Source organism: Haliaeetus albicilla, chromosome 3 (genome assembly GCF_947461875.1).
Source record: "Haliaeetus albicilla chromosome 3, bHalAlb1.1, whole genome shotgun sequence".
NCBI lineage: Eukaryota > Metazoa > Chordata > Aves > Accipitriformes > Accipitridae > Haliaeetus > Haliaeetus albicilla.
The window spans coordinates 1,116,483-1,142,003 of NC_091485.1; the positions used below are offsets into that span (position 1 = coordinate 1,116,483).

At 43.2% G+C, this 25,521-nt stretch overlaps 1 protein-coding gene across 3 annotated transcripts in view; it reads right to left on the reverse strand.

Annotated features, from left to right (window-relative positions):
- Nucleotides 1-25,521, reverse strand: part of GRB10 (growth factor receptor bound protein 10) — a 148,020-nt gene that overhangs the window by 33,424 nt on the left and 89,075 nt on the right. For all 3 annotated transcript variants that reach the window (XR_011323900.1, XM_069778679.1, XM_069778678.1), the window contains exon 5: nucleotides 22,571-22,712. Coding sequence is in view for 2 of the 3 variants with exons in the window: in XM_069778679.1 (XP_069634780.1) it covers nucleotides 22,571-22,712 (142 nt within the window). In the remaining variant the exon portion in view is untranslated. The remainder of the gene's footprint in view (nucleotides 1-22,570; nucleotides 22,713-25,521) is intronic.

Sequence of the window (25,521 nt, forward strand, 5' to 3'; positions counted from 1 at the left end):
ATGTTCAGATAAATCATTTGACCCGTTTGACATTTTCACATTTTCCCACTCGATTCCTTGTTTGCCTCTCATTTTTAGGTAAAAGAAAGGAGAAAGACTAATTTCAATCCTTTTAAGAGTAACAATAGGCCTTTATGAATTTTGCTGAAGCTTCTGGGTATTTGAAGGATGCTGGAATGGAGAAAGCTTGGGAAGCAGTTTGGATAGGCTTTGACACAGTACCAGTCCACACCAGTGGGAACATAGCCCAGCAACAGCCAGCTCACCCAGTCCCAAATCTGGGGGTCCAGACTCTTCCTGTGGACACAGCACCGACAGCTTACATTTTCTTCCTCGCCTGCGTCCTCCCCCACCCCGCATTTCCCATTAGTTTTGATTATAAGTCTGTAAATGAGCTCCCTTCTCTCCACACAGCTCCTCCCAACAGCAATTGCTTTTCATGCAAAAATCCTTTCTAGTTTCGAGATCCTTTATGTGCGGAAAAAAAGATAGTTACAGGCACTGTTACGCTCCTTTGATTATGTAATGAAAGACATTAAGTGGTGTTGCTGGCATTAACCTTTATCTTTCATATATTTTATTGTGCAATTTATGCCTAGATAGTTTGCAATCCTCCTCAGCTGTGCTTACAGAATGCATTATTTATTGTCTGAATTTGCTCCAAGAGAAAGGTTTAGTAGAAAAGTTCTTGCAAACACAATTTAAGTCACTAACAACCCTAGAAAGGGTAATACAAAGAAAAACGATAATAATTTCTTGATTAAAATTCTTAAGTAACCAAGCTAGTTACTGAGTATTTTAAATTGTTTTGCCATTATAAATTACTCTGTAGAAAAGGAATTATTACCACATCTTCCTTGCTGCACAGGCTTTCAACCACAAGAACCACATTAATTTGAAGCTTGGCAGACAGTGCAACAAGGCTCCAGGGAGCAGCTTCCCATAGGATTTAGAAAAATGGTGCAGGTCCCGAAGACTTGTGTGGCTCCTTCTTTCCCAGTAGGACACTGTGGCAACTGCAGCTGAGGCACTTGCCGTCTGAGCGCCCCGGCCACCCTATGAGCCAGAAAGCTATTTCAGCGTAGGGTCCGCAACGTACAATTGGCTTCCCGCTCTGACTTACTATTGTCCAACTACAACTTCTACATGGGTAGTCCACAAAATTCCCCTTCCCTCGCACGGTCTTCTGAGGGGAAAGGAGCAGAGAGGTTACAGAGCAGAAAACAGGAACGCCATGAAGGGTGGTATACGTAGTTAGGCTTGGCTCCAGCCCTCCATCTGCATGCGCCGGTCCAGCCACGTATTATTAGGAAAGGGATCAGAGACCACTTCCGAAGGTCCCTTTGGAAACTGAGGATTAGTAGTTGATGTGCATTTTTAATGCACGGGCAAACCTTTGGGGCAGTGACTGTCTCTTATCTGATACAATGGACCTCAGGATTTTGACTGCGGTTGATATAAATACAGAAATAAAATAAAACCACAACAGTCCAACAATCAAGGACGATGCCAAATAAGCTGTATTTGGAATGTCCAGACATGACAAACCAAGCACATTATTTTAAGAACTGGTAGTTATGAAATTTGCCTTTAACAACTGCAATCCAATTTACTTAGTCTGATAGCAAAGGAATTTAAGCAAGCATAAGATGCAGAGCTGGACAGAAGTTACAAACATGGAATGCAGCACAGAGGAAGACAAAGAGAGACCCTCTTCCCACTCCTGTTTCTTCCTCCCTCCTCCCCAAAAAAGTAATCACAAGGAGTGAAAAAGCCAAGGATTTAAGGACTTGTGAGTTTGTTCTCTGGTGCTTGCAAATGCAGAGTTCCTAAGGCTCTCTCTGCAGCCCTGAAGGCTAAAATAAATTTAAAAAAATTAATGAAAACAAGTTCTTAGCTGAAGCCCTAGCTCCTAGATCTGACAAGCCTTGCCAGAATTGACAACAGAAGGATAAAAAGAGTTTTCACAACACATACAGAGGTGCACTAGATTGAAAAAAAAAAAAAAAAAAATCAATTATCTGTCTTTACAAGAGTCCCTTTATTCCCCTTCGCATCCCGATGAACCAACACTGACATCCCAGATCAGGCAGTTACACCAAAGCTACCAGAAGAGAGGGGAAGCTGGAAACTTAGGGCAGTGAAAAAGGTAATGGAAGCTAATGGAAAAAAAGGCAAAACACAGAGAAAGACTCCTAACGAAGACTGGCTATAACCTCCAGGCACTCCAGGAATTATGACCATTTAACGATGGGATCCTGAAGTATAAATACACTCTGAAACTCACAGCCTAACAGGCTCCAGGTGCTGAAAATCCCAAAAGCTCAAGCACACCTTGGAAATATAAATTTCCCGCACTCCGATAGCATCGGTCGCAACCCACAATAGGTTTTCCCAATAGGGCTGAGTTCATACTGCTCTGACAATAAAAGAGGGGTGCTTTATAACGAGTGGGTGACAGGCTTAACTACAGCAGCATGGCAAAGCATCCCTAATGCCCGGCCGTCAGCTGCCTCCTCGCTGTACAGTATTCAGCAGTATTGCTGAACTTCCCGTCTCCCAAGCTACCGGCTCTGGAAGCTGGCGATTTCAAGCAGCAAGTATCGGCTAATTGTTGCTGCCTGCAACGTTCAGGATGTTTTATGGGTCAGTTTGTCACACGCACACAATAAATGCTTTTAACAGAGCTGCTTGCATTGGGAGAGTATTTCTGCACAACTGTGTAAGCATCGATTGTGTGGCCAGAATTAACCCCCTGCAGATCTTAGCCCAGGAAAAGTTATGTCAATGGGAGAAGAGGGCTCACGTTATCCTCTCCCCAAGGCATGCATAATTCTCATTTTCAGCAATTGCTTTAATGAGAAACTGCTCCATAAAACTGCTCTGCCGTTTAATTTTTGGTAAATTTAGATACCAGAGGAAAACAATAGCTTTCCCCAAATTCAGGAATGATACATCAAAAAGTTTCTGGGGCTGATGCAAAATCTGGGGTTATGTCACCATGACTAAGCCGGATATTCTCTCTTGAATGCAGCTAGCCCCATGCAAATCTCACTCCCTTCCAACCTGCTGAGAATTATTCATTTTCAGTGGAAAAAAAGTGAGAAAAATATTGGTGAAAACCCAAACACAACCCTACAAAAGATTTATTAGCATACAGTGTCTAATGACCCCACCCCAAAATACCTAGTGTAGAGATCCAAGTCACCAAGAAATTTTCACATCTCTCACTGCTCAGCTTCACTGCTGCACCCATCCATCCATGCATGCTACGGCATGACCAACGCATGAGTTTTTAACTCCACGGCAAGTGCCTGTAACTTATCTATTTCCGAGTTCCCTCTCCAGGGCTTGCTCGAGATTATTTTGCACACCCCCTTCTCCTAGTAGGGGCACCACAAACAAAATAACAAACACAAAAACCCCCACAGAAACCAACCCTTTGCTTAGCTTACAGGGACAAATTCCCTGCTGCCATGGTTACCACTCCAACTTCTCTTGTGGAACTAGAAATAAAAAAAAAAAACCAACCAAAACTTCCCTGAGAACAGACGGCTATATAATGTTAGCTCTCCCTCCCTCCCCTCACTCATCATTGTTACCCACTAAATCAGCTACATCTGGCATATTTAATTTGGACTAAATAAAATGTCACTAATTAAAAAGATGCCGAACAAGCAATACATTGACATTATAGAAACAGAGGGCTTAGTATCTGAACACAGCCTATTAGGAGCTGAAAGGATTCAACTAGTTTTTACCAAAAGCTGAGAAACAAAGGCAAGTAAATGGTCCTCTATACAATCTTACTCACAACAATGTCCTCTAGAAGCTCTCCCCTATCGTCTAGGTGTACCAAGGTTTCCAAGCACTAATTCCTGGAGCAGCAGTGGCTCAAATGCAAAGTAGTTAGCTCATTATAGATGGTATTATTTGGCTGGAAGTCTGCAGCCTTCATTCCAACTTTTGAAAAGGTTACTTTGCTAAAGCTGCAATGAATAAGATGGTCGGAAGACATGCACACAAGTTGCTTTAAAGGACCCGTGGCCACGTCGCTGCCTCTGAACAGCAACAGCCTCTCCTCTCTCACGTTCTCCACGCTGTTTTCGGCAGCCTAATTTGAAGTATCACACACCGCTCCGTCCTTCCTCTCTTCCAACTCCTCTCCTCAGCCCATCCCTGAAGACTGACACGTCAGCTCTCTGCATCTCCCATCCCAGGTCACACCGCGGAGGTGAGAGCATTGCTTTCTATTCTGACCAACACAGCCACCTGGCTGAAAGCAGCTCCCCTCACCTCGACATCAGAACGCCCTCCTCCCCCAGCGATCCACATCATACTCCTAGACCAGGCTTTCACCTTTGTGGCTGCATCATTATCAGTATTCCACTGCCACTTATCAGATTTCAGTGCAAAGCTTCACTGAATCATATAAAACTCATTTCACAGCTCTTAAATGTTTTCCATCATCTTTTCTGCCAACTGGTAATCTTTTATTCTAAAGCTGTGCTATCCGTTATGATTAGTTGAATAAGCATTTGAGTGATTTCATTTTTAGTGCCTCCAAGGCTGAGGATTTCCCACGAGAACAGATCATATTCTAAGTGGTCTGGTCCAGATTCTCAGCATTTATAAATCAGACGACGGGCTCCTCTCTATTTTTGCTGATGTGCAAAGTAGAACAGATATTTAGGTATACTTTCATTGCCACTGCTTAATTTCAGTACTACTGATGGTCAAATAAGATTCAAACGTTCAACACAGAAATCCCCCCCCCCAAAGTAAATTTTAACAGAATTCTTAACAAGATATTCAAGTGGATTACGTTGATAATACTGGCACACACTAGGCAAGTAAAAAGATTACTCTTCTTAGCAACTCAGTAGTTATAAATGAATTAACAGCGAGCTTTATCCTCACAATTCCAAACTTAATATTAAAGACATAACACAGATGATATATTTCAAAATCATCATGCCTTTAACCTTTTTTCCCATTATAAAAGTTTAAGAACAATCACGGGACACCAGAAGGGTTGAGGTTGGAAGGGACCTCTGGAGGTCACCCGGTCCACCCCCTGCTCAAGCACAGCCACCCGGAGCCGGCTGCCCGGGACCACGTCCAGATGCCGTTGGACAATCTCCAAGGATGGAGATTCTACCACCTCTGGGCAACCTGTGCCGGTGCTCAGTCACTCCTCGTGGTGAAGGAGTGTTGCCTGATGTTCGGAGGGAACCTCCTGCGTTCCAGTTTGTGCCCATCGCCTCCAGTCCTGCCGCTGGGCACCACTGAAAAGAGCCTGGCTCCGTCCTCTTTGCACCCTCCTTTCAGGTACTTATGTACATTCGCAAGATGCCCCCTCAGCCTTCTCTTCTCTAGGCTAAACAGTCCCAGCTCTCCCAGTCTTTCCTCACAGGAGAAATGCTCCAGTCCTTTAATCATCTCTGTGGCCCTTTGCTGGATGCTCTCCAGCACATCCATGTCTCTCTTGTACCAGGGAGCCCAGAACTGGACCCAGTACTCCAGGTGTGGCCTCACCAGTGCTGAATAAGGGGAAGGATCACGTCCCTCGACCTGCCGGCAATGCTTTGCCTATGGCAGCCCAGGACATCATCAGCTGCCTTCGTGGCAAGGGCACATTGATGTTTCACATTCAACTTGGTGTCCACCAGGACTCCCAGGTCTTTTTCTGCCAAGCTGCTTTCCAGCTGGGTGGCCCCCAGCCTGTACTGGTGCAGGGGGTTGTTCCTCCCCTGGTGCTGGACTTTGCACTTGCCCTTGTTGAACTTCATGAGGTTTCTGGCAGCCCATTTCTCTAGGCTGTAATCTCCAATACAAACAGTGTGGAGTTACATAAACACCATGATACTAACTAAAAGCACAAAAAAATATCTAGTGAAGTTTCATCACGGTTTAGGAACTCTAAATAGGCCTTTTCCTAGGATCTTTCATCAGTATTTGAACCACTGTGGCATGGCTTGGGAAAAGTTGCCTTTGAGTTAAGTGTTTCAGAAACACTTGAAGTCCATTTGTCAAAGGCCGATGAACTTAGCTGTTTAAGTCTAAATATGAGGTAGTGTGCTGAAACCAATGTGACAATAAAAAAAATGCTTCCTGATATAGAACTAGATGACATAATGCTAGGGATTTGATGCCAAAGCTTGCATGAAAGAAAATGCTACTTCTTCATTCAGCATCTGCTTCAGATTATTTTGCATGGAAGTCACTGCTGCTCCGAAGCTGTCAAGACACAGTCAGCTTCCAATTAAGCTATCTTATCTTTGAAGTTGATTGGAAGCACAGCCTTCTCTTCCCTATAGGCATACCCCTAAAAGTAGGTAATCTGAGATAATTTCCAAATGTATTTATTCTGTGTTGTCCACCCAATTAAACATCTTGCACAAATGCAATCAATGAGCCTTCTCGCTAATTGAAAAGTTTATGCAACAATTTCCATGAGGCTCCCATTAAACATTTAAAATAATTAGCTGTATTAGAAAGACATTTATATTCAAATAGCTCACATGCCCAGTTCCTTTGTTTAGCGTAGGCAAATGAATATGAAAAAGATCCCCAGAGGAAAAGACCAAATATTGGGCGAATCTTTTCTTTAAGACAACAGACACTCCCTAGAAACCAATTCTGCATGGTATTAAACGGGAAATCTTTTAACAGTGGCCTTACTGCTGCAGCTGATCATGGAGAAATCAACCATTTCTAAGACTCGGAAAGGCAATGACAAGGGAGTTGACTCTGTATTTTTATGTATTATAGATAAGAAGTAACAGTCATTACCTTCAAGCATGCTCCCTTCTTCCCCTTCCCCCTCTCCCTAAGTTATTGGCAATAAGTTAAAGAAATCCACCATGAAAAGATACCACCAACTTTATTTCCATCCTGGCACAAATGACAATTTTTTTTTTTTTTTTTAATTTTGATGGCTCTGTGTTTACATCATGGATCTTCTTTAAGAATTATGCTGAGAAAAATCTAGGTCATTGAAACCTTCTTAAACTGAATCACAGAGAAACTGAAAGAGAATGTAAAGGCACTGATGTCAGGTTTATTTTGCCTTTTCACAAGCTCATTTTTTTTCCAGATTGACTGGCAGAAGGTAGATCAACCTTTAGACATCTTTCATATTCTGAAGTTTCTATTTCCACGAGTGCGTTAATTCTATTCCCATCCCAAATAAAACATTTTTTTAAAGTGTTGTGCACTTGGCAAACAGACCCAGCTATATAAGAAGGCTAGGCTTAAAGGGCAAAAGTAAGGGCAAAAGTACAACTTGGATCAACATATAACAGAAAATAGCTAAACATCTCAGTTTAGAATTCTGGGCAACATCATAATTTAATAGTCCCTTCTGGACAAAACTGTACTCTCTAAATAAATACGAATGTAAACAGTGTTCCCCCCCCTCCCCCCGCTTGGTTTTAGTATGAATCTGAATATTAAGATCTGCTTCCTTTAGACTATATGCTTATTGCAGTCTTGCATTTATGTAAAATGGTAACACGTATTCAAATTTCATTCTATAGATTTCAAATTACAGCACCTACTTCTTCCATTCAATCACCATGTAGAATTTCTTAGGTTAAAGACATAGCTGCACATGTCAAAACTAATTTATTTTCAAGTAAAAAGTGTCCATTAAAAACATAATGCATTAATAATTATAACTGGCAATGATAAATAATTATTATTAGCTATTAATAATTATTACTGCATTTCTAACCCTGTGTCCAACACAAAGCTGCTGACTTCAGCAAATGTCACTCTATCATTCTTCATTCATTCACACAGAGACAATTCTACACACAAGAAAAACTTTATTGCCTTTCCCAGCTTCAGAAGGTTGTGTCTTTAGATGGTGGTTCAGCATAACCACCATAAGGTTTCTTATTGGAGAAAAATCTATCTTGCCTTTTGTACAATGTAGAAAAGTGTCACAACATTTGCTTCTTCCACAACTCCCCCATCTTGTTGCACAAGATTACACATGGCAAAAGTAAAAATTTTTGGCTAGCTGCAGGATATTAACAAAAAATACTCTGTACTGAAACTATTTTCAGTTCAACTGTTGCTCATACACCCTTCAACATAACAGACACCGATCAGACCCAAAGTGTAACTTGTAAGAAATAAGTGGGTTTGTGGATTTGTTGCCAGAGTTCTGCAGGTTCTTCTTTCAGTGCACCCAGCTGTACAGAAAACAACCCAAGTTTGCTTGGCTCACATCAACTGAGGCTTTGCCAACCTACCCACTCTATGAATTTCACTTTTTAAAGCGTAACAAAATAGCTAGTGCATGAACTTACTCAAGCTAGGCCATGAAAACTGTGTTTAAAGAACAAGTGAAAAGGTGCATCTGGTTCTAGGTGTCATATAATGCATTTCCCTTCCACAGGCAGTGCTGTGTTAAGCCTAACAGCTGAACCTTCCCTGTAAAGACCATTATTTTCCATGTGTGCAGACTGGATTAGGTAAATTACCAGGTAGCTTCATTCTGGAGCTCAACATGGAAACCACCTGGAAATGACAAATTCAGCTTTAAAAAAAGTTAAAAACTAAAACATCAGAGAGACATCCTAATGACTTTGACTGTCCGTTGTGAAGATAATTAATTTGGGGAAATTAACCCTCCTTCCTTTTTCACAAACCAACTTAACGTTTGTTGCATTTGGTTTTCTACTCAAAACAAAAGCTGAGGGTAGCTTTCCCTAGTACAAAATCAGCAGGCAAATCAGAGGTCATATACTTTCTGAAATAGTTGTCCAATTCCACAACTCTCTACCTTGGAAACTCCTGCTATTACTCTCCCCTGTGGGCTTACTGGCTCTTGGGAGATGTACCCCCCCCCTCACCCCCGCCGCCAGATTCCCATTTGTTCCTAAAAAAACCCAAGAATCTCACAAGAATTAGCATCACTATTGTGTATCAAGTACCAATGGCTAAGAGTATCTGTCCATGCAAGTCTATATTCCCTCTCCAAATCTTGTATATGTTTATTTATTGAAAATGGCCATCTCAGATGCCTGAACACTGCATACTGAAGTTGAAACACTACGGAGGCGTGTGGAAGAGCACTGACTTTAATTTGCACAACAAGAATGTGGTGAGAAATGGATCGTTTTTCACAGGCCCTTAACAGATGATGGAAAAAAAAATCAGCCTTGCAGCTGCCAGCATCTCTCCAGATAAATAAACTCTGCTGTTTCTTTCAGGAGGAGTAAGTGATGAGGAGGTTGGCCCTTCAGGCGAATGGTCAACAAAAATTTCCCACTTAGAAACAAGGCCAGATTTGGTCCTAATAAACCAGCTTGGTAACTCAGGGAAAGGAAAGGATCTTCTCCACCACAGATCACTACCTAGTTTAAGGTTTGCATTCCTCTACACAGAGGTGGCAGTCATGTCGGCTGTCACTGGCCACCTCAGTCAAAGCACATCTAGTCTTCACTAATCATTCAAGTTCCTACTGTGGTCAACAGAAAGAGAAAGAGGCGCTTCAGTGCAATTTATCATCTTCTATAGTTTCGCTACCCTAAGATGGCATAAACGAACTGGAAAGGTAGTCCTCTATCTCACCACTGACTGGAGATACCCAGACAAGCAACCCAAATGAGAGATTTAATTTTTATAGAACCGTATTTCACAGAAATAATTCCCACCCAAATGCTGTCTAAAGGTGATCATATTTCTTGACACTGTGAAAAACTCTGGTAAGCGGTTGCCTAATATTACATGTAATAATAAAGACACCAGGGAATGTAAAAAACCTATTACCCAAGATTTGCTCAGTAGTGGTATTTTTTACTACAGAATAAACTTAAAGGCAAACAGATACAATTCTGTAAAGAAATTTTTGTTCCTGCACGGAGCAATGTAACTTTGGGTGGGGAGGAGCAGAGCACATGCAAAGGTCCCTTGGTCAGACATGAGTCTAATCAAGCAAAATGTGGAATGCAACACCTTCCAAAAAAGCACTTGCTGTTATTAAGTTGTTTTTAACATGAAGCAAGCAGCTACTTGATGAGGTCTGTAAGCAGAAGGACACAGCAGGGGTCTGATAACCTAAGGGTGATTAAACCCAACTCTGTGTCAGAGCTTATGTGCGACTTGTACACTGAGTTTGAGCCAACCCCTGATACCAGCATTCACGATACCAAGTCAGGCACAAAAAGGTGAAGATTATCTTCAGCAAGAAATCCCAGTCTCCTCCTCCAAAGTTATAGATTTTCATCTCTACTTCTTGCAAGCTGAGATTCGAGAAAGGGCTGCCTATAGCTGGGAAAAACAACTATGCTGGGTATGTTCATTAGTCTACATGCCATTTTCCAGCAGCAAAAAAAAAAAATGCCACTGCATAGCAAACAGTATGAAAAGCATGGCCACTCCTACTGCTTGTCTGTTGTATGTAAAGACCTCCAAGTTTGTCTTGCAATAATGCACACCTTTCATAATTCAATGTGCAGTCCATACGGGTACTTAATTCCAGATATTGGTAGTTTAGCTGCAGCATACAAGCTAACTTGCAACCATGTTAGGCAAAGTCAAGTATGTCCTCCCCAAAATACTTTATTATGGTCATAGTAAAAAAGGAGAATTGCTCAGCATAAAGAAATGCTCTTCAACAACCTTTCAAAAGATCTGCTAAGTCACTGCAGGAAAACGGGCCTTGCGAAAGTTTTACACCAACAGAAGTGGGTTTGTACACAAATAATGGAAGTCGTCCTTTCATATCAGGGTCAGAGTTCTGCATTGATGTGCAAGTCTAAGCCAAGCAATGTGAGCTGCTATCAACTCAGACTTTAAATACCTTCTCTTCAAATATTTCTAATGCGTTTCTTGAACTCAGTGAGACCTTACTGGTTTGAAATCCTAGTTAAATATTGTCATACAATTTAAGAGAAAAAATTTAGTTTCTACTTCCCTACGTTTACAGATTTCAAAATAGAGTAACAAAGCAGTCCACCAAGAAAAGCAACTAATTCCTCTACACTCCATCAGCCCTCATACTCAAGATATTGCCCCTAAGTTGCACCTCCAGACACTCTTCAAAAAAGATATAATTGCAGTAGAGATGAACTCAGTTATGTAGAAAGCAGAGGTTGCTGCAAACTCATAATGGAATGCAGTCACTGTGAATCATGTCTGGCACCACAGGCATTTTCTATATTATTTTTGCTGGCATTTTATTAAGGTGCCCCCTTCCTTAATGGCTGCTATTTGAATGCAGGGTGATTAGCACTCCCAAGACTCTGGCTTAGGAGAAAAACAAGCCCTTTGCACGCACATCATCCTCAACCACTTTGCTAGACAAGAGTCAGTTCACCACCACAGCTTTTACAGCTGCATGTTAGAGAAGGCTTGAGAAAGAGGCAGAGAGGAGAAACTGATGTGAGCGTGTTTACAGTGCTGCAAAACTTATCTCGCCATCTTCAGAACTACTAGATCACTTATTTACGGCATGAAAGTAACATACAGAAAGCTTTCTGTAAAGTTCATTCAGCTCTTTCAATTTAATGGTTATACATCAATACAGCAGTCTTTCAACTTAGACCCGTTTTGGACATCTGTTCGATGGATGAACTGCTGGAGACACTCAAAGCCAGCATCTGCTGCACAAGCAATTCCCCTACTCACTGAAAGACTCCATCACGTCCTTGCCCTGCCTCACTTCCTGCAGAATTTCCTGCTATAGTTTGAATCTCAAAGGTTTCTCCTAGACAAAAAGTGACTTCTGGAGATTGCCTAAGTGCTATCCCATGCACACAACAGAGGGCAGGCAGCAATGAAACCTTACAGACACAGCAGCTAGCGCAACCTTGGGCAGAACACAAAGTTAATTTTTTGTTAGCCAGATCGGCTTGAAGTTCCTCTGTATTGCTTGAAGTGTTGCAATTAAGTACTGCTCTAACTATGCTTAATTAGCCTGTAAGCAAATGCTCATTTTTAACTTGCATGCAGTGTAACGCAGAACTAAATGTTCACTGAGAGCAAAGGGAAATTACACTGAAGGTACATTTGCACAAATATAGCTGGCTGCCTCCTGATTTTCCCTTCTTATTAATATCCCAGAAAATATGAAGAAATGTGTCACACTGTACAAATGGTTAGAAACAGACATTTCTCTATCCCTGGAGCTGAATGTGGTGCTCTCCTGCCCACCCAGCTGACGAGCACTCACTCCCCTTGGCATGACAGCCTCTCTCTACAGACAGTGAATGATTTGGATTACCTTTTTCATCTGTGCAGTCAAAAAAACCCCAACACACCCCCCCCCCCAAACCAACCAAACACCCCAACAGACTAGGATGCAAACCATGATGGATAAGTATTCTCAAAGATAAAGAAAAAGCATGAACAAAACTTTCAGCAAATAGCATTTAAAACATTGACTGGATCCACATTCAGGAGTAAAACCCAGCCTTGGCACCTCTTGTGAAGCAGACAAAAGAGGAAATTAATAGTAGGTTCTCAAATATATTTAGGAACTTTGAAATGCTACAAGTGGAATGACACTAGCTTCAAGCACAGCAAGGACATCTTTCAGCCAGACATTATTTGAGTCTGCTTATCAGAGGACACTCATTTGACAAGGCTGTAACATAAAGAGGCAAGGCTCAGACTCACTTGGATGAGCTTTACAGAGCTTTGCCAAGCTAGTTTGTTACAGAAAAAAGTTCAAAGGTCAGCCATGGGAAAAAAAAATCCATAGAACAAAACAGCACATACTGCAGAAAAATACTTTGAGAATATCAAATACAAGGTTTTATTTGCATGACTAGATGCTGATATTCCTGTAACATTAGTTTTCAGTTCTTTGCCTAATGAAGAGGACGGTGATCTTTATATATTTAATGTCTATTTCTTTTCAAGCTGCTCCATAAATCCATTACAAGGTGTGTGACAGTATTTGCAAGTAATCTTTTGATCTTTTCCTATATATATTCATATATATATATACACACACACACACAGACACACATATACTTGAAGCACTTAAACGTAACACTACTCTGGAGTTTGGGACAACTCAGTAAAGAACATTTATAACCTGAAGCACAACAGGTATTTTTCAGTGCTAAAACTGTGTCCCTGATACCTGACACTGACCAAAGATCCTGTCTATAGCTTGGTCTACATAACTGAGTACTCGGGGAATGGGAATTGCTGCAAACATCTGTAAAGCTATTTGTAAGGTCTAGAAATACTGTGGTTGGCTTGCTTTCAGTGGATTTTAGTGAGCAATAGGGAAAATAAGCGTGACCAGCAAAAGTATGACAAGCAAGTTACTTCAGAGTAATTAGCTGCTCTTAACAGTTTGCAGGCAAGGACAAGCTCAAAAACAGCTCACGGAAGCCCAAGGGCAAATTGTTAAATTAAATCCTGGTGTTTTACTATCAGGATGCTGTTGTTTAGCTTAGAATACTCTTTTCCATAATGTTTTGCACCTTATTTGTTCTTTAGGGTTTTTTTAAAGTAATGTTTTTTCCTTAGGGGTGGCTTGTTCCTATTCTTGTTACCTACTCGGGTAAGGGTGGAAGGGAAACGTGATTTTTAAAGGCGAACCTAAAAGGCAAGAGGAGGAACACGTGCGAGGTCACGACACGGCGAGGCAGCCAACCTTCCCCCGTGGCTGCAGGGCACAGGCATCGGGGCTGGCACCCCAAGCCGTCTCCTGGCGCTGCGAAGCAACGCCGCGGCGAGCCCCGCGCCTCCTGCAACGCCGCGGCGAGCCCCGCGCCTCCTGCAACGCCGCGGCGAGCCCCGCGCCTCCTGCAACGCCGCGGGCCGTTCGGCAAGCGCCAGGCGGGCACGGTGTTCCTGGAGGTCTGGATGGGCGCACGCCGGTGACATCGGGGGTGCGCGGGGTCAAGCGGCGACCTCGTAGTCCGTATCTAAATATCCTCCCAAAGTAGGGCAGTTCCTCGCTCTGGCCAGACAAGGATCTAGGCAGATAAAAGGGATGGCTGGAAAGATCTGGGTGCTTTAAAGTGGCACCTGTTTGGTGGGAAACAAAAGCAGCTTTTAAAGGTCTCTCCCACTCGCACCCCCTTTTCTCCATAAAAACCTGCAGAACAGTTGTTGCTTTGCTGTTAATGAAATTTCACTGGTAGGAAGTCTGCTGAGACAAAGTTGCTGTAGCCACGTTCCCGGGAAACATCCCGTGCTCAACATGGGATCTCACATCCAACCTCCCAGCTGACAGTCAATCCGTTTTGCTTCCGATTGCTATTCATTTCCCCCTCAGCAACAGAGAAAAACCAAACACCTATGGCATGAAGCATAACAAAGATATTTCCAACCCTGTCACTTCCCGAAATGCAGCAGGAGAAACCGGCTCCGGTAATCCTGGCAGCAGCAGGGTCTACCACTGGAGAGAATAAGCAATCCTAATAGCCAACAGAGAAACATGACGTGTAGCTTTTATCAGTCAGTGATGGCTTGCCTTTTAACAAGTCCAGATTCAACTTGCTTTTGTGTAATTTTTGTAAATGGTGTTCAGATTACAGCCAGGCTGAAGCAAAGATTGAAGGCGCTTACGTTAATTAAACAAAATCACTTTTTAGTACAGTAATTCTGCACTCCTACTAGGAGAAAGAATAATACAGTAAGAATTTGTAGCAATAAGGAGACTATAAATCAAGAGCACAGAGAATTGAAACTCATCCCACAATGATTTAATTAACTCAGCGGTATTCTTCTAAGGCAAAAATGTTATTAAATTCCAACTAACATCCCCTCTGTTTAGGAAATGTAACAAAACCGTATCTGTAAGCTCTGGGGCAATGCATGAACATCCCACTACCACACCAATGAACTTGCAAGTTCATTCTTCCCCGGTGCGTCCAGCCAGACACAAACACCACCTAAGCGAAGACAGACATTTCAAACAGATTTCCACTTCGGACATGGGCACAGTTCACTGTCCAGGTAATCACAGCAAGCCCAAAGAAGCCTTTTTCCTGCTGTGAATGAACAGCATTACTCCTGATACTTAAGCAACCACTGCGCTGAGGGTCTGGAAATGAACAAACCAAACGCTGGCTTTGCCTTCCGTCCCTAGAAGTGAGTGCCAGCGGGTGAGCAAAAAAAATTGGGCATCTTCCGAGCCCTGCACGAGGTACGTCCACAGCACCCACGGGGGTCCCCCCAGCTGCCAGCCCAGCCCCGTAAGGGCTGCCTCGGCTCACCTCAGAAAGGACCTCGGGCTCGACTCGCTGCGGATTGCCGGCAACAACACGGCGCCACGTCGGATACGCAGCGGAGGCTCTCACCTACGAGCTGGTGCTTTCTTGCCCCTGTCCTACTGGGTAGCGGGGTCCAACAAGGTTTCTTATCCAAAACGCCTGAAGTTGACGAGAACTCACACCTTGAGTCCAGACAGCACAGACGGCAAGGAGAGCCGAGACTCAGCATAGCTATTTGCGCTGTGTTGAGTCACTCCTTAAAGGCTGTCAGTATAAAATTATGACATCTCTGATTAATCTCAACCATTCACTTACGGTATAATTACAATCATTCAATACAGTTCTGGGGTTTTTTTAATCCCCTACTGCACTGATGTTTACACCCAAACCCACTCCTGCCTGCCTCGCCAGGCACAGAGAGAATTAGAATTTCTCTCACATTACGTTCTCCCGTTTTTCCCTGCACTCTCAGCCCAATAGCTTCTCAGTTCTGTCAGTTCCTGATCAAAGCATAGAACAGCTAAGTTACATTGCCACTGTGCCATTAATAAAACACAGCAAGAGCAACGCTGCACAACAAAAACGTGCAAGGGCACGCGCAACTAAGATGTACGCGCAAAAATCTAGTGTGAATAGGCTAATGCAAAGCCACCGCAGCATATGCTACAGACTGCTCGGTATTTATACAAGGCAGTCCTAAAGGTTAATTGCAACGGCGTTACTGCCGTAAAACAGCTTTTTAAAACGACTGCAAGCATTACTGTGTGGCTGAGCACCCGGCGGGGCTGCCAGCGCGCGTGCCGCAGGGCAGGTTTGGGTCCGGCCGGCCCCGTCCCGCAGAGCGTGCCGGACCCCCCTCGGCCGGGCGCCGCGTCCCCCGGCGCGCTGCCGCGGGTCCCGAGCGCGCAGCCCTCCTCCCAGCACGCTCCTGCTGCCGGAGCACCGCTTCGGAGCATCGCTTACGGGTCGGGAGCCAAAACGCTGCCGGGAGCGGGGCCAGGTCTGTGCCGTTAAAAACAAAAAAAATCCCAACAAATAACATACTTTTGGGTTTGAGCGCGAGGTGCCCTTAGTGTTTCCAGTAATTCACTCTGGGACTGTAACTACTGTTCTGGCACTTTCCGAAAGCAAGAACGAAGCGGTTCCTTCCCTCCTACCGCCAAGCTTCTCGCTGTAACAGGCGCGAGGGAGGAGGAACGGCAGCTCTGACTCCGTGAGGATGCCGGTCCCCGTCAGACCGCGCGCGGCTCCGGCTGAAGAGCCGCAGACCCACTGACCACCCAGCGCTAACGGCGCGGAGGGCTGCCTCTCCTTAGCTTAGTCCAGAAGACTCGTTAGCCTTTAGTTCTTCGCTACCCTCTTCTTCAGTAACGAGCAAATGAGACTTTCAAAACCATGCGAGATCACCCCCCCCCCCGATTTCTTCAGGAGTAATGGGACAACACGTTCGCGTGACACAGGGGACAAGTAACGCAACGTCTTTCCTGCACTGTCCACCAAATTTAGCTCATTTAGCTCAGGAAAGCGTTATTTCTCCAAATGAGAGAGGGGCACCCAGGGAAGCGCAAGGCCTGTTCTCATACAGTTCGATCGCAGCCCCGCAGCGTAGGCCTGATCTTCCCCAATTTTTCCAAACACAATCGCAACTTTCTTAAAAAAAGGCATCCGAGTTAAACATGCCACAGAGCAATCTATGTATGTTTTATTTATTTAGCTCAAGAGCCTTGCTTCAAAGAAAGATTTGAGAGAAACAACATGATATATCGTGGCAGATACCCATGAAAACCCATATTTTAAAGTTGGGCCAAAGGGAGTGCCTGGACCTGGATCTAAGGAATTGTCCAGATTAATCCAGCTACAGGATTTGGCCTGTTTAGAGAAGTAAAATCCTGTTGACTCAACCTCATGTCTGTACTTTTTTCAAAATGTCTTGTTGCTAAAGGTTATTCGACTGCAGGATTAAGTACAAAATTTGCTGTCACACCTGCAAAATCTAACTTAGTACATAAAGTTTTCATTATACAAAAGTTTGTATTTTTATACAGCTACTCTTCCAGAAATCAACATTCTTGTCTTCAAAAGAGCCAGTATAAAAGTTCTTTGGGAAGAAAAAATAAAAAAATGTGCATCATAACATGTAATTAAAATAATTAAAACTAAGAAGTCTCTTTACAGGAGTTCCTTTGAAGGGTAACTAAATCTGGAAAAAAGAATGGCATTAATTCATACCCATTTGTGAATTCAATTTGCTAGAAGAGAGTAAATAATTTTGGTACATCAAACTGCTATTTGGAAGTTTGCCTGGGCTGTATAGAGGGGGGATGTGAGAAATTTGCCCTATTTTTACAGTTGAAAGCTTCATTGACTCACACAAGATACTTTAGCCTAATATCCTGTGGCATTGCAGTGACCTAGATGTAATTATTGCATGCTTTTTCCAAAATATTTGTACACAACCAGAAATTATAACCTAAGTTACCAACCAGTTCTTAGTTTATACCAGCAACACAAAGATGGACTTCAATTAGCGGTAACCTAGCTGTCTGATGTTTTTAGCAATCTTTTGGACAAATGTTTGGTCTTGGTTTGGTGTAATTTTCTGGTTTCCATTTTCCTTAGACAAACATATTTATCCTGTTAAGCAAATGATGCTTTAAAAACTTTCAGCTGTCCCTTCTCCCAGCCCGCAATCACTGTCCCCACCAGATGTGGGGTGATCTCGTGTTTGTAGGTGCGCATGCATCTTACGAACAAAGATGTGGGGGGGAAGGGGGAAAAAAAAAAATCAAATGGTCTTGCAATGCCCCGTGGTGTCACCCAGAAAATGTCCTTCCTGCTCCCACCTTTACCTGCCCTTCCCAGCACGGAAAGCGGGAGCACTTACATGCTCACAGGGGTCTGCTGAAGTTTCTCCCGGCTCGCAGTTGGGCTCCGTGGCGAGAGGCAGACGGGTGGCACTTTGAGGACAGGGAGGCACAAGATGAAGAAGGGAACGCTTGGGCACGCACTGATTGTCAGCCTCCTCCTGCCCAAGCGCATGGACAATGCTGCTCTTGACTCAAGAACTTAGAGAGCTCCTTGGCAGCTATTGCTTGAAGGGTCATGCTTTCTCCAAACACAAGACCTCTGGGGTGTCTCGCTCACCACACCAGTAGTAGCTACTGACTCAACAGCACAGCTAGTCGGTACTTTTCACCCAGGTACTGGACAACCACCTGGTTGACCACATTACTCAAACTTCAGTGGTGCCAATTTTTACAGAACCATGGGCCGTTCACTATCAACAGGCTGACATCTAACATTTCTCACTGTAAAACTTAGTTCAAAGTGGGCTGTTTCCACCTGCAGAACTGCTGAACTCCCAAGGAGCATATACCTGTTTAATTACAAGTCATTTCTTAACCTCTACCGCCAGATGTGTTTGGTCACACAACTGTATAAGCCCAGACCCCACCACTGCAGAGGTTGCCCAGTGCAGGACAGCCTTTGAAACGTAACCTAAAGGTTCACAGTTATTTCTCTTCTAAGTCTTTTAGTACTAAATTATGTGTCAGTTACTCAACCTGCCTATGTGCTTAAAAAAAAAGCATCTACAAAATCTTTTAATTTAGACTTTTTTCTAAACCAGAGAAGATTATCCAGAGTCAAATAAAAAAACCCAAAATCTTCAATGACTTCAGTAAGCTGGTTTTCCTCCCAGATTGATATATCGATGCTCCCATTAAATGACTATCCCATTTGCCTACACATGTTTTTAGTTTTGTGCTAGTACAGAAGACCCGTTATTTCTCACTGTTCTCTGTCTTCTGGGGAGCAGCTGCAGTATGCTCCTGCAGCCATCAGCTTTAAAAGCAGTATTCAGTGCCTGATTGACAGCAGAGCTAGAGGTGGCATACTGCTTCCTGCTGTGGAGAAATCGGTACCATTACCCAGCAGATCTCAGAAAATACATCAGAAAAAGAAATTAATCCTGATATGTGCACTTTTTTGAGTAAGATAAAGAAAATGCTTCATCATCATGAGAAAACAAAAAAATCTACTGCAAAAAAAGTAAAAAAGGTTTACTACAGCTATTTTTCGTTGCTTTATGGCTTTTACCTTTCTTTGCTGAGCCAAGAAAGAGCATGAAACAAATGCAGAGCAGTGCATAAGCAATGTTGCAAACTGCTTATTAAAAAAAGCGGTGGCAACTGCATGAAAAAAATAAGGAAAAGGATCAGAAGCATCTTAATAAGAAATGTATGTCTTAAGCTGCAGCTACATGAATTAAATTTTGCATATGAGAAAGGACAACATCCATTTTTTCAGCTGCAAATATAATTCAAGCTTTATGACCTGAAAGCTCCTTTACTCGCTCTTTCATTCACACACGCATCCTTCTCCTATAGGGAACAATATAACGGGAAGAAGTTTTAATTTAGCAAAACTTGAACGAGCTGGCATTTCTTTATGCCCAAGGTTTGGCAACATGTCATGAGACCCTTCTGTGTTTAACATGACCGGTTCTTTAAATTCCTCTTGTGTAACCACTACTAGGTTTTGTCATTGCAGAGCTGTATTTTAATATTATTTAAAAATAAGACTGAGTTGTTCCATGAGAAACAATACTAATGACATTTCGTTTCTTATGAAGTCGGATCAGACATCCCAGCTTCACACAGTCAGCAAACGAAATACGCGCTCCTTTCCGAAATCCCCCAAGACTACATTAACCCGGGTCCCTCTCAGTCCCCAGGATACCAGCCGACCAAAGGCAACGTTTCCTCCACGCCACGCGTGTGCTGTGATGCCCTGCGTGATCAGAGCTGCGGCGCTGCCGGCTGGAACTGCTGTTTGCCTATTTACCCGCAAGTGCTCGAGAGGCACGAAGGGAATTACTTTTCACTAACACCTCATATATCCCGTGTAATCAGAATGGCTCATTCCAATCTCCAGTGTTAATCCTTGTTTACAATCTGCAAGCAGAGAACCTGAACCTTAAGCATCATTATGTTTAACCGTGGCTTGCATTTTATGTTGTATTTATATTTTTCTTAAAACGCAGCTCATTTTCACTAACTGCCAGCCATTAAAATGTGGTGTTGCAGTCCTTTAAGCTCATCACTTAATTTTGTTATCCAGTAGTTTATATTGTATCTACGGACATTCATCTAAGCAAGAGCATGTCCTAAAATAATTTACTCAACTTCCCAAACTTTACATTTTTTTAATGGGATGAAGTCAGAAAGATGAATAGCATTTCTTAAGTTACTCATTTTTTACTCATGATGTTTAGCAGACTCTACTGAAGGGAACTAGAACTGGATTAAACACAACTAACATCTTATGAGGAGGCTGAACAGACAGATTATTTTGTTATCCAACAACACTTCATGTTTAGAGTTGAGGTATTAAAAATAAAGTATTCTTCCTTCATGAAGAAACTGAACCTACTCTTTTTTTTCTTTTGTCCATCAATACTGTAGAACTAGAGGGTTTTTTTTTTCAGTTCTGTTCCTCTACTCCTTCATTAAAAAGAGGAAAATAACTCAATAGAGAGGAAAACAACTCCTTCCTATCCTTCCCTCACCCCCGAGCCAGTGTTTCTCATCCACCTCCAATCAGTCAATAAACTGAAATGAACGGTATATCTGCATCTACAGAAGCAGCCACTATTGTCCAACATGCTTTACCTCCTCATCTTGTACCCTAAAAGGTTTTACCACTATAAGGGATTGTCTTTGATTAAAAACTTCAGCAGCAAGCATATCTATGCAATATAAATATTTATTTCATTTTAGGCTTTCAAAAGGCTTGCCAAAACTTTATAATTTTTTAACAAAATTATTCTGCCTAATTTTAAAGTAAAATTTAGGGAAAAAAATCTACTTTTATTCTGTCTTCATAGCCATCTTCTTACGTACATTAAAAGATTGTTTACTTTTATATTTACATGCTGTTCAACCACTAGTTTCTAAACTCCATCGAAAACTGACACACAGATCATTTAGGGTTCTTAAGGCTTTACAGAGCCATCTTTAGGGTGGCTTGGTCAATTTTAGCACAACATAAAGCTAAAAGCCAAAGAATCCCCGAACCCGGGGAGTATTTGGTAAGGTGAGCGCAGGTCCGTCAGCCACTTCAGCGTGTGTCCGAGAGGCAGCTATGCCGCTGGGACGCGCCGGGAGGCAGAACTGCCCCTTCCCCGTGCCGTCTCTCCCCAGAGTCAGATGAGCACTGCCCTGCCAAAACAGCCTCTCCGCTTAGCCGGTACCCCGGCCTCTGATGAGGTCCTGCTAAATCCCCGACGGCATGACTCAATTTTTCCCTGGGGCATTATTTGGTTAGCTGTCTGGCTGGTACGTACAAGAAATACAGCGAAACCAATGAAGATGCACTGTGTCTTTCAAGAAAGCGGACTGCTGTTTATGGCGATGCAAAGCAATACAGACGATGCGAGGCGTACATTAGGGTCTACTAGCTTGTAGCTGAACTGTCCACCCAAACCCTTTTATCAGTCAGAGCAGATGTAGGAGCTACTTACAAACTAACTGAGCGGTGATACAGAACATCATCGTATTTTTGGGTACTGAAGCACAGAACTGTTCTAAGCCAACAGTCAGTAAGAGCAACCTATCTTTTCATCCCCATGCAAGTCAGCACAGTTTACAAAACAAAGGTTTTTGAGCCCAACCTTATTCTTTAACCACGCTCAAGGACTGATAGAAAACAGGATGGTCATTTCTCAGAAAGTCGAATGCAATAGAAAAGAAAAACTGTTTGTAGTGTCACTGAGGTTATCACTCTGGACTATGTGAGAGCTCAGTCTGTGCTGTCTTCGCTGCCAACAACCCAGAGAGACACCCAGCTTTCCGTGGGACAGTGCTCCCCTTAAGCCCCATTACAAGGAGCTGTGCCTAGTTACATGCTCTAAAAACATTGCTTTGCTTTTTGAGCAGCTTCATGAAGATCAGCAAAATAAAGCAGCACCATGTCCTTAAAGAAAACAGCTGTTCAGTGTCCTTGTGGCACCTGGAATATGCAGTATAACACACACGGATCCTTGTCCAACTCTAAGCTAATTAACTTGACTTCTGAATTAAGTCATTACCTTGGATAACAAAATCCAGAAGATGGTAGGCATTACTGCTTCATTCACAACAGGCACGTATCTGAAAGAGACTTGCTTTATTTTTACACTTCATTCTTACAAACCTTTTAAAAAGGTCTGAAGCCTGTCTGAAGACACTCTCTCGGCCAGCGCTGCCCTACTCACAGACAAAGCCTACAAGTGTTTCTACGTATCTTGAAACTCTCTTTCTGCCTTCAAAACGAAATAGTCCACTGCTGGTTTGAACGCGAATGGATGACCCAAAGCTTTGTCCCATACTCACATGCTTACTAGCAGGTTGACTCTGAGGTAAAGATCCAGGGGCCAGCACTGGAGAGCTTGCGGGGCTACAAAGTTCTGGGAAGGGATTTGGGATGGCCGGCAAAGATGACGTTCTGAATTGCTGTTCTTCTTCTTGAAGACGCCTACAAACACAGAAGCACTAAGCATTAAGAGGAGCAAACTGGCATCACTAGACCTGGATCTCCTGCCCCACCATTTGTGATAATGATACTAAAGAAAAGGAATCAAAACCACTCTTTTTCTAAGCAGCTACCATACAGTTACGGCAACTGCAAGCACAAAGTAGGTAACTGCATGTGAAAAATGACCAGCCAGGCAGCTATTCCTGTTTTGTTGCTCGTAACTTGATTACTTGGGTGAGTAACCGAGGTAACTGTGCACACAAAATACATAGAAATATCTGTCTGTACTCGCTGTTGTAAGCACTAGCTTACAAGCTTGAGCTCTGTGCGCCAGAAAGTCAGTTAAGCTCTTCCAAACCAATGTGAAAGAGGACAACACAATGGCAGTCACTTGGAGCCAAATTCCACACGGATCTGCAAACGAAGGCGTACCCCTGTAAAGCCTCTGAGGCTGACTTTACCCCGGTAAAGCTGAGACCGAAACCAACATTGTCACCTCATTACAATACCAGATTCCATCTCCAAGCAACTCGGCATCTCCTGGAGAAATGGAAATGCAAAGACTCGGCTTGAGCAATAAACTGCAATTACACCCTCCCACCTTGTGCTAGCTGAAGGGTGACTGTTCAGAGGGATCCGCGTCTCCTGCGATACGCCTCACGAGCCTACGTAGGACCAACAGAGCTTCCAGTTCCAGTTCCTAACGCACCTGTACCGCCCACATCAGCAAAAGGAAAACTAAAGCCTACCAGCCGCCACCGAAAAAGCTCGAAAAGATGTGGGACCTGTTGACGGCCACGCAGGCTGCTTTCGGCTTCCCTACTGCTAGGGGACCTCCAGCGAGGACAGGACCCACCGGGTGACCCTGAAGCAGGCTGGCCTGCCACGCCTTTGCAGAAGGCACCATCTAGTGGCAATCCTGGAAGCTTCCAGAGACACTCAACCCGCTCCTGGATTTGAAATGCAAATCGTTAAAAACGCAGTTTGCTCTCGCTTTTTCCCCACGCCTTCAGCAAGCAGAGCCTTCTTATGAGAGCCGGTGGGGAGACAACCGCTGGGTTTGCCTCTGGCAGCGTGTCCCACTCGGGGCACGCTCGCCGGCTCTGCCTGTGCCAGGACCCGGGGGCTGGTAAAATAACCTACTGGGAAATCTGCTCCGCAGGTAACTCTACCCTGCAATTTACTTGCCTTGGTGTTCCACGAACGAGCCTTACAGATTTGGGTTTTTGCTATAAACAGCGTTCCGACCATAACTATGAGCCATGCAAACAACGACTTGACCTGCTTGATTTTTTTTGTGCTGCCGTGTACTTCCCTTTTGTACTTCCCTACAGCGTAGGGTAAAGGACGGTGCAAGATCTCTTCAGCCCAGCAGACTCGTCGTACCAGCAGCTGTGTAATAGTGCTCTGTATTGCAAGTTTTTGACTGACCTCCATTACAAGAAGCGGAACTACAGACTCGACACAATTAGAAAGGTGTGGTTTTCTTAAAATGAGAATTCACTATGCTGTGCTCTGCTCTGCCTATACTGCTGCAGTGCATCATTTACTTCATGGCCGATACATGCGTAAAACTGTGCTCTTAAGAGAATTACCAGAGTCAACCATTCTGTTCTGGCTGCAAAAAAGACACAGCCATCCCCCTCTATGGGAAAGGGCTCTAGATAACCCTAAATGAAAGTTTCGCCATTATTTTCTTTAACGATAAACAGACAATGTTCTTGTGCATATGGAAGTACAGAGTTCAGAAAGGCAGAGTGTTCTCAAAAAAGAGTTGCTAAGTTTTGGAGTGCCAAAAATAGTTTAAATGAAGTGTTTTGACTGAGATATTTACAAAACATCGACAGTTATCGTACTCTAGAGTGCATTTTCTTGTACGGCCCTATTCAAAGTTAAACATGAAATACTTGTAAAAATGATTCCATCATTAGCTGACTTGCTTGTACTGCAGTTACTGCATACTACCCATTCATATAGGAAAGTTGCCTGTCTTAAGAATACCATTCCTATAGGAAATACATCAGCGTAAAGAATCAGGAGCAACCCTTTCCACATCTGGGCTTTTTCTTTTATTATTATTACTTCTCATTTCTTTTGGAGAAGACACTGTTAACTAGAAGGAAAGGAAAACTCCAAATCTTTCCAATTCAGGCAATTTACCAGGCTGACAGGAGCTCCTTTCCTCCTGCTGCCCAAAACGAAGATTTTAAGAACCTCAGCATCACCTACACACTCTCCCGTCACCACCAAGAGCATTCCACTTTAAGCTTGAATTCAAGCCCCCATCCTGACAACGGTGAGATAACGTAAACACTTGTTTTGGTAATGACTCACATAATGCACTCGAGTGAAAGAGCTGAAAGTGCTCGAGGAAGAACAGTTAAATAACCAGGATGTGCTCCTTTTTTGTTTGTTTGTCTTGGACTGTTCAGGAAACCTCCACAGAGAGGTATTTTTTGTATATCAAAGCTAGCTGAATGCACCCTCATCTACCTACGTGATCTCTTATGTTTTATAAAACCAAGAAGCTGTCAGTAGGCACCATACCTGAGAGAACAGTTTCTAACAGTTTGGAAATAAATCCAAATATGGACATCATTTCTACAAATTGGTACCAATGATACGCTTCTACACGTCTGCTACTACAGGTACATCAAACATTGATAAAAAAAAAGGTGAAAATGTGACATTTTTGCATTTTACAAAACACATGGAAAATACATGTCCTTCACCTACCTGGTACATCTCTCTTATCTACGCAGAAGTCCAGTCTAACACTACTAGGCTCCTACCGAAGTCGATCTCCTAT